The following is a 9,907-nucleotide window of genomic DNA, read 5'->3' as shown; positions in this document are numbered from 1 at the left end:
GTTCAAAGAAATGCAGAAATCAAAAGGACATAAGAGGGAGTTCTTTTTATTGATACACAATTTCAACAAGAGACTCAGCGAATCAAAGATATGCATGTGTCTTTATAGTTTTCAACATAGCACGTGTACCCGGTTTGGCCCCGTCCCTTTTCACGCCTGAAGGCGTACATGCCCAGGGTTCCGTCCTTATTTGGAAGTGTTTTTAAGTTTACGCCAGTTTATGTCACCTTGCCCTTTGCCGTTATCTCTTGTCCTCCCTTGAGGAGGATTGTTTATACTAATTCGTCCGCAGAGACCTTCGCGAGATGTAAACAACATTTCTCCCAACTGTAAGCAAGTCTTTCTACATTTCTTTCTAAATGTATGCAAATCTATTCTACAAATGCTAGTTTATTTTTTACAACATGGGCATGCAAACTCCACACAGGAGGTTCAATTTCATGACCTTAGAACTGTGCCGCACACGCGCTAACCACTGCTGCGCCGTGCTGCCCGTCAACAATGCATACAAGTTAAAATAATGAACAACAATGAGGAATAAGTCAAAATAAGACCTATGAAATCTCCTTTTCAGGTGTCCGAAAAAAACAAAACAGAAGCAAGTCGAATACATTTGAAAGATATAAATAAACTAAATGAAGCACGAGGAGGAATACAAATATTTAATCTATTTAATGATGTGTCCGACGTTAAACGTTGTTAGATATATACATCGTACATTCTATGTTTGTAATGTGTTCATAGTTTACAGCAGGTGTCACCAACACGGTGCCCGCGGGCACCCGGTCGCCCGCAAGGACCACATGAGTCGCCCGCGGGCCTGTTCCAAAAATAACACATCTCATAGAGAGCTGCGTCTAAAAATTAATTTTGTTCTGTTGCTATTATTTTTTTAATCACACTTGTATGTATATAGATTTAAAAAATACTATCTTAAAAATACTTTAAGGTTAACGCGCACAATATTTACCTATGGGCAGTAAAGTAGAGCTTGTGGGATGTGGAGAGTAAGCTAGCGGGCGCTGTATGCACTTTCGTACCCCAAAAACATGGCAGAAAAAAGAAAGAAAACGTATCTCTTTCACAGTGAATGGGAAGAGGAGTTCTTTTTTACGACTGTAAAAGAAACCTGCGTGTGTCTGATTTGCGGGACGACCGTGGCGACAGCAAAACGGCACAATGTGGAGAGACATTTCAATACGTGTCACAAAAGCTACCATGATAAATATCCACCTGCAAGCGCCCTACGGGCAGAAAAAGCCCGTGAGCTAAAGACCGCTCTGGGTAAGCAACAGTCTTTTTTTACGAGGCCGGCCAAAAACTCACAAAAAGCAACCGAAGCCTCGTTTAGAGCTACACATTTTCTGATCAAGAAAAAAAAGGCATTTACAGATGGAGAAGTTGTCAAAGAAGCGATGTTATTAATTGCTAACACTGTATTTAAAGACGAGAAAAATGGAAGCGACCTAATCTCCACTCTTTCCGACGTCCAACTGGGGGCATCTACGATGGCAAGACGAGTATCAGCTATGTCCAGTAACTTGGTCGATCAGTTGGAGCAGGATCTGGCGAAGTGCAAGTGGTTTAGCCTCCAGTGCGATGAGTCCGTGGACAGCAGCAGTACAGCGCAGTTATTGGTTTTTATCCGGATGGTGTTTAATGATTTCTCCACAAAAGAAGAACTCCTGACACTACTGCCCTTAAAGACAACTACGAGAGGAGTTGACATTTATAACACGGTGAAGGAGTTTTTCGTGCAGAAAAAGGTGCCATTGGAAAAGCTGGTAGCGGTGACAACAGACGGGGCTCCTGCTATGGTCGGCCGACAGACAGGTTTCATCGCTCACTGTAAACGTGACCCAGACTTCCCCAAATTTCTGCATTACCATTGCATCATTCACCAGCAGGCGTTGTGTGCGAAAGTGATCGGCTTTGGGCACGTGATGACTCCCGTTGTGAAAATCATAAACAACATCCGCTCCAAAGCAAAGCAGCACAGGATTTTCAAGGTACTATTAGAGGAGATGTCAGCAGAATATGGGGACCTACTGCTACACACAGAAATCAGATGGCTCAGCAGAGGACGAGTTTTGCATCGTTTTTTGTCTCTTTTGCGTGAAATCAAAGAGTTCATGCAGTCCAAAGGCGAAGATGTCTCACTGCTAGAGGACACAGAGTGGACACTTGACCTTGCATTTTTGGTGGACATTACTGGGAAATTAAACCTCCTGAACTGCCAGCTGCAAGGCAAAGGTAAGACTGTTGTCGATATGATAAGTGCTTTAAATGCATTTAAAGCCAAAATGAATGCATTCTCTGCAGATTTACAGAGAAAAAAAGTTCTGCACTTTCCCTCTGTGCAGTCAGTGCTGAAAGACAATGCTTCTGCATCTGAGACATTTGAAAAAGTGGCAGAAAAGTACATTGAAGTAATAAACAGACTTGGGCAAGAGTTTGAGAATAGGTTTTGTGACCTTCATCAGCTTGAACCATGTGTGTTCTTCATTTCCAACCCTTTCATGAATGGGGACACAACATGCTTTGCTGAGCAGTTAAGTGCAACGTTCAACTTGGATGCTGGACAGGTGGAGATTGAAATTATAACATTGCAAAATGATCTCCATCTCAAAGCCTACCAGGCTGCACCAAACTTTTGGCGCCTTGTTGACACAGAGAAGTACAGTGGAGTATGCACAGCAGCCATGAAGGTTGCCAGCCTGTTTGGCTCAACCTATCTCTGTGAATCAGCATTTTCTGACATGAACTTCATCAAAAACAAACACAGAACACGCCTCACTGATGCACATCTGAGAGACTCACTCACAGTTGCAGTGTCAAGTTACACACCAGATTACAACACACTGGTGAACAGCATGCAATGCCAGTCTTCCCACTAACCAAGGACGGATACCAGATGTAGTCAGTGACAACATGGTAGTGCCATGGCAAAGTTGAATTAAAATATTGAAGAATTGTGTTCAATTTAAAAGTGTGTTCATGACATTTAAAAGTTATAATTTTGTTAAACATAACACAGACTTGGCCATTAGTTCAAAATGTGAAATAAAAAATGTATTACATATTTAAAAATATGTAAGTTGATTTTGTTTAACATTACATAATTGTTAACTTTTTGAAACATGTTGCAACATAGTTCATGATTTGTTAACAGGGCATGTCAGTGGCTTGTGCAAATGGGATATTTTTTGCTAAAATGTAGTGATGTAAGTGATCATCTGAAAATGTAACAAATACTGTGATTAATAGAGATAAAGTGTTGAATATTGATATCTGTTTCCCACCTTGTTGTCATTTTTGATAATCATTGTTAGAAATCATTAACATGATCAGTGTCTTTACATAGGTGAGTATTACTAATCATTATAAATAATGTATAACTAAAGGCAAACTGAGCAAATTTGTTATTTCAGAAGAGCGTATCAAACTGGTAGCCCTTCGTATGATTCAGTAACCGTGAAGTAGCTCTCAGTTTCAAAAAGGTTGGTGACCCCTGGTTTACAGTATCAGGACTTTTAATCATGGTCGCACATATTCAACAACGTTTGCCACTTACAATGCTTCGGTTGAGATAAGGAGAAGTGACATTTTTTAACAACATTTTTTACCGATTTATAATCAAATATTAGTTATATGCGAATAAATACGGTGGTTTCTCAAACTTATATCAAATGATAAAGTGTGAGCCTGTAAATGCACTTTTGAGTAATCAGTATCAAAGCGTGTACGATAATGATAAATTAACACTTGGTTTGCGTGTATTATTGTGTGCCTGTGCGAGTGTAATGCATGTAAATGAGAAACGGCATCATTTTTGCGCCCATTGCTCCGAAGTGTGATCGACGGATGTGTTGCCGTGGCGACGGGAAGTAAACAGGAGCTGGCTGTCAGTCTTTTCGCAGTTTAGTGGCTCTTTTTCTGCCATGTGCCATTGTCACACCAGATGTGCTGCTTGTGATGAACGGGGAAAAGAACAATGTTTACGGTAGGTGGTAACTGGGTGTCGGAGGGTGTGCACGCAGCCGCGTATCATTTATTGTTACCCGGTAAAGTCTTTGCTCTTCCTCTACATGATTGACTCCTATATCAACCTATTGCTGTTTTTCTTGTTTTTGTAATGATAAAATGTGTCTGTCAGTTTGTTTGTCGGCATATACCGGTGTGGTAAGGGCAGTGGCGGGCTGTGCAATTTACACCTATGCCTTCAGTTGTAGTCTGAATTAGTAATGTGTTGTTCTCGACAAACTGGGTCTATGAACTGGCTCTTGTGAGCAAAATTTTCTATTTCATTTGTGGGGACTCAGGTGAAGGAGAAGCGATTCGGGCTCATCCGGGCTCACAGCGGTTGCCTGGGTCTCCTGGTAGGATGCATCCAGATGCCACCGCCGAGCACGGTCCACTCTGAAATCCGCCAACAAGGACTGCAAAGAGCCTACACCGCGTGGATGTGCGACTTGTAATGGCTGTATTTTGTAACAAAATCTAAGTTTAACAAGACTATAAACAGAGACAAAAAAGGACGGTAACGGGTTGATAACCAAAAAAAAAAGTCATCGAGCGAGAAGGTCAGCCCAAAATTTGCATCGGTTATGGTGAGGGTTAGGCTAAGGCTTTAAATCTAACCTCTAGGTTGAAAGTGGCACACAAAACCCTTTCCTGCTTGCGAAAGGCTTGCTCGCTTCTGAATGTTTGGACATTTGGCTAGTAAATAAACACAGCTATATTTTTCTTTGTGCAACCCCGTTTGTTCAAGTTTAACGGCTGTTGGCACAATCGCTTTGGCGGATTACAACCCCCCTAGCCAATAATATTTTTTTTAAAACTATGACCTTACGCAAGGCCCACTAGTAGGCGCTCAGATGCCAACTCTGAATCTGATTGGCTTAACCAACAGCTTTAACAAAGACTGATGTGATGGTACACAGCCTTCAGGAATTTTTGTGAAATCCCCCGGGTAGATATCTAGGGCCTAGCAACGACTATTGGCAGAAACGTAATTGGTTAAATGGTTAAAAATGATATATGGAAGCAGCGCAACCGTGGAGAAGCAAAGGAAGAAGGCTGACAGACAATTTAGAAATATTTAATGAACAATGATAGACAAAATTTAATTAAATTCAAAGGATTGAGATATTTATTAGGCCAACAGAGAAGGCTATGCAGGCCATGGCGACCCACTACCACCACCGGAGCAAAAAGGTTACTTTGAGTCTCTGTAGTTTCTATTCTTCCTTGTTGTTCTTAGAACTTGTTTTTGGTTGCGCGATAGAATACAGCAACAGAGTGGTCAAATAATATACACTTTCGTTTTAAATGACCAGCAACTTCTGCCATCTGCAAGATAAGTTTTTAATTGAATAGTATTTATCATCATTGACAATGTCATGAAGCATTGTAAGCAACAAGATTAGACATGGCAAAACACGTAATAAAGAATTTAAAGAGAAAAATGAGATAATCTAAAATGGCTGTGTGAGTATCATCTTTGAGACACAAAAAATGTTGTTATCTGGGAGAGTAGAATGTCTTTCTGGAAAAGCTGCTGAGTCAGTAAAGCCACAAGTGCCAAATATTTTGTTCTGGCAATTTTCACATGATCTTTTTCACATGTAGATCAACTCTCCTGTGTGCAAATTATTGAGTGGAAATTGAATGTTGTTTTGTACTGGAAAAAAATAATGTCTTTTTGGAATAAATGCTGAGTCGGGAAAACCAAAACAGCAGAGTCTGTTTTTGGGGGGCATTTTCACCTCTAGAACGACCTACCTAATTGGTTGTGATCCCGGCCAAATTTGTTTTGATCATTCTGGGAAAGCTGCTTTGTCAGCAAAACCAAAAATGCCAAGTCAGATTTTTTGGGCAGATTTCACATTTAGGGTAACCTACCTGACTGCTTGTAAAATATTAGAATCACTTTCAGTGTCCTTCTAACCTGGAAAAGTCAAAACGAAAAGGGCTGAGTCGACTTTTTGGGGGCATATTTCATATTTAAGGTAACCTACCTGACTTCCTGTCAAAGAGAGTGGTCATATCTAAACTCCTTCATCCTTTTCTTGGGTAGACAGGCAGACAGACAGACAAAAAGACAATCAGACAGTTTGACAAACAGACAAACAGACAAACAGACAAACATACAGACAAGCAGACAAAAAGACAGACGGACAAACAGACAAACAGACAAGCAGACAAAAAGACTGACGGACAAACAGACAGACAAACATTCAACCAGACAGACAAACAGACAACCAGACAAACTTAAATACACACACAAAAAAAAAACATCATCACCACCCTTGCTTTGGGTGTTAAATACTGCCAGCATAAAAAGACAAACAGATTTACAATGTAGTGCTTAAAGACTTGGCCCAATAAAATAATATAATAATAATAACTGGTTATGATAATAGTGCAATGAAAAAAATAGTGCATCGTAACAATAGTGCAATGAAAAGTAGTGCGATAACATTTAGCAGCAACAAAAATTACCAAGTAAGTCACACAATATACATTTTCACCGTTTTGCGCAGTTGTTTGGGTGATGACTGCTTATTTTAGATATGTTTTTTATTATTAATTTGGGAGAAAACATGAAAGATTAGACTTAAGATGAGCAAAATGTTCTGCCAGTGTGGTACGAATGTCATTTTTTGCAACACTCTTCCATCTTTCACCCACTTGAGCACGACTGTCTCACAGCGTCTTTGTCTCGCCTGAGTCGGCCCCACTCTTCTCACTCACCTTTCCTTTTCAAATCACAGCTCTTTTGCTCCTTCACTCACATCAAACGCAACGCTTCCATCGAAATGCTTCACAGGGCCTGGAATCACAGGAAGTTCACATTTCTCCCCAAAAATCACAGTCCTTAATTTGTAAACGCAGACTTCCTTCATCTGCCCCCTTTACCGACCTCCTTTAGAAATCCAAAGGGGGTGACAACGAGCTAATTCCCGCCATTATTACCATAGAGACATTACGTCGTTAATGTGCAATAAGCGAAATTCATTATCCCGATGAAAGGGTCTTTGGGAGCACCTCGGAGAGAGACAGCGAGAGGAGAAAGAAGAGAGCTGATCAATAACTCAATCTCGTGCCCCGCATGGGGCTCCGTCTCCTCGCTTTCATACTGTAGGGACGGCTTCGGAGGAGAGACGGGAGTTGCGGCGTCTTAACGGCACGTTGTTCGATCGATGGACAAAATCTAATCAGCCTCCATAACTTCCACTGACTTTAAGCATCTAGCGCCTGGCGAAATAGCATTAGCAAGAGTCTGTGTGGGACTGTGTGCATTGCTAAAGTATAACAAAAGGACAACAGTTAGTTGGTAGAGCATGAACAACGACATATTACTTCCTGGAATATAGGCGCTCCTTCAAAAATACCGTATTTTCCGGGCTATCGGGAACACCCGAAAAAACGTAGTTTGCCAGAAATGTAAACGTGCGCCTTATAATCTGATGCGCCTTACTTGCAGACAAAATGTGTGCGTGTTTACATATATGTGCGATAATTGATCAGTCGATCTGGGATTGAACAGGATATGGTATGAACACCGAAATACTAACCACCCGGCCACCAGGAACATGAATACCTTGCATAACTTTGGATGCAAACTGAATCAAGCCCTGATTGCGGAACCTATCCTTACGAACCGTAGGGACACAGATGACACATGAAAAAGCATAAGGTCTTATCTCATTATAACTCTGTTTTACTCATGTTGCCAAATATGTTAGAGGAAACAGAAATAGAATAAAAATCGTTCTAAAAAAATGTTTCACTTTTTTTCTGCTTAAACTAAGCATTGTAAGTGACAAAGGTATTGAAGTTTCCGCCATGGGTTCATTTATATCTTTCAGGATGACCGGATTACTTCCAACAATGACTTTCTCTTCATTCACCTCAGAATCACGTGCACTTTGTACAGACTGTGAGTCGGTGAAACGTATTTCAGTACCACTATCCGGGTTTGATTCCTGTTATATCTAATGTTATGAAATTGTAATAAGTAATACTTCTGACTGATTAATCGATGCACAAACATGGTATATTTTTTGTTTTGTTTGCAACCATAACCCCTACTGTAGTTTTAATTCCATGTGGCTTATAGTCTGCTGTGCCATGTATATGAAAAGAATATTCAAAATACTCTTTGAAAGTGCGCATTATAATATGGTGCGCTTTATAGTGCAGAAATTATAGAAGACTTTTGTGATTTTTTTATATATATGAGATGCACTGGACCATAAAGTGCATTACATTAAAACTAGTGTTATGGCTAAGGTTGCATAACAAACTGTCATGATTACCGATGTGAATCACCGGTGCCCGCTCATTTGGCGCCAATGGTTGCGGGCTCTGATGTCCTCCCTGTCCCTATTCAAACTCAGTCCCGTCCATCCCCTGTTGTCAGTCCGTTTGCGAACCTCTGTTTATACAAGGCAAGCCTTTTTCAACCCTGACTCCCGCCTGCCTCTTTTTTGCTTCCGTTTGTCTCCGGCTACGACCTGTTTTGATCCCGACCACGTCTGCTCTCCCGTCCCGGCTCACGACCCATTTTTGATCCCGACTACGTCTACTCTCCCATCTTGGCTTACGACTCGTTTCCGACCACGCTTCCTCCCCCAGTCCCGGCTACCGACCTGTTTTTCCATCCCTGACACCCGCCATCACTCGCTACGGAAGATCCACTACTGTGTTTGGATCACAGTCCGAGTGCGAGAGCGACTTGCTACCCGCGTCCAGCGAACACCGGATTGTGGGCGCAGCCATTCCTCTATCTTTCAATAAAACTTGTGGTAAACGTTACGCAATTGGGTCCTGTTTCTGTTCTGGTCCTGACACAAACCTCAGAAAATAATGGAAACTTATTTTATAGACCATAAACATGTGTTATGAAATCTTGTTTCACCACTAAAATACAATATTTCCTAAATGGTTACCATATAATTTTATTATATTTTTAATATCGGATACCTGCAAAAGTTTGCATAGTTTTTTATTTTGACTATCATTCCCTACTGTTGTTTATTGTTTGGACTATTATGCACTGTTTACAAAGTTTTTAGGAGTGCCTGGTAGTCTGTAAAATATGTTATTTGGTTCCATGTTGTTCATCAAATTAATTTTGGGGGAATGAAACTATGAGGAGGCTCCACCTAGTCTTTTATTTCCTCCACACTTGGAATAAATGCCAAAGCAATTGACAAATACAACATTTTATGATAAATATTCATCTTGTGACCTTAGCAAGGATCTTAGGGGGTCTTGGCCCGCAGCTAGAGAGTCACACTCGTGCGTTGACTAAAATAATGACTTTTTATTCAGTGATCAGTGGGTGTTTGTTGTAGATGCATCGATTTAAAACAATGAAAACAATGGTTTGTTTATTTGATACGTGTTTTCTAGCATTACTTAAAAACTGTTTTCCTACCATTTAGGGGAACTATATAATACACACTGGGAATTGAAGTGGTAATTCTAGTTACTAGAAGAACACATTGTACTGTAATCATTTTTCATGTTTAATGGGGACAAGTATGTGCTCGCTGGGCATGCATGGTATGAGATCTGAAATTTGTAATTGCGGATGCTGGCCATTCCGCAGAGACGTGGGTTCTGTGAATTTTGGGATTGGTGTCCCGTGTGACTTCAGGGATTTGTGTCATGTCTTCTGTCTTCAGCTGATGCACACACATCTTTCTATGGTGCGAAGGATACTTGCACAGCATTTTTTTTATCAATATTTTTCAACCCACAATGCAAAATGGCCATAGGCTGTCATCCTTATGTCAGGGGTGTCCAAAAGTTTCAGAAAGTGGAACAGATTTTGTAAGCTGAAAATGTGTGCAGGCGGACTATTCAGCCTGTCATTTTTAAAACAGTCTTAATA

The 9,907-nt window shown here is 40.7% G+C and overlaps 1 protein-coding gene across 2 annotated transcripts; it reads left to right on the top strand.

Moving 5' to 3' along the window:
• The first annotated feature begins 848 nt into the window (after positions 1-848).
• LOC148371807 (general transcription factor II-I repeat domain-containing protein 2A-like) lies at positions 849-3,507 on the top strand. Of its 2 annotated transcripts, none has more exons than XM_088326442.1 (2): positions 849-1,284; positions 1,447-3,507. In XM_088326442.1, exons 1-2 carry the CDS (start codon positions 1,050-1,052, stop codon positions 2,895-2,897), a joined length of 1,686 nt encoding a protein of 561 aa, XP_088182568.1. In that variant the 5' UTR covers positions 849-1,049; the 3' UTR covers positions 2,898-3,507. The 2 variants fall into 2 exon arrangements, with proteins under 2 accessions (XP_088182568.1, XP_088182567.1); XM_088326441.1 differs by having other exon boundaries at positions 850-2,253; positions 2,323-3,507.
• The last annotated feature ends 6,400 nt before the right edge of the window (positions 3,508-9,907 follow it).

This window comes from Urocampus carinirostris, chromosome 2 (assembly GCF_059441175.1).
Source record: "Urocampus carinirostris isolate Australia breed hairy pipefish chromosome 2, RoL_Ucar_1.0, whole genome shotgun sequence".
NCBI classification, from domain to species: Eukaryota; Metazoa; Chordata; class Actinopteri; order Syngnathiformes; family Syngnathidae; genus Urocampus; species Urocampus carinirostris.
The sequence above is the reverse complement of the archived record's forward strand: the minus strand, read 5'-3'. Positions and strand labels throughout refer to the sequence as shown.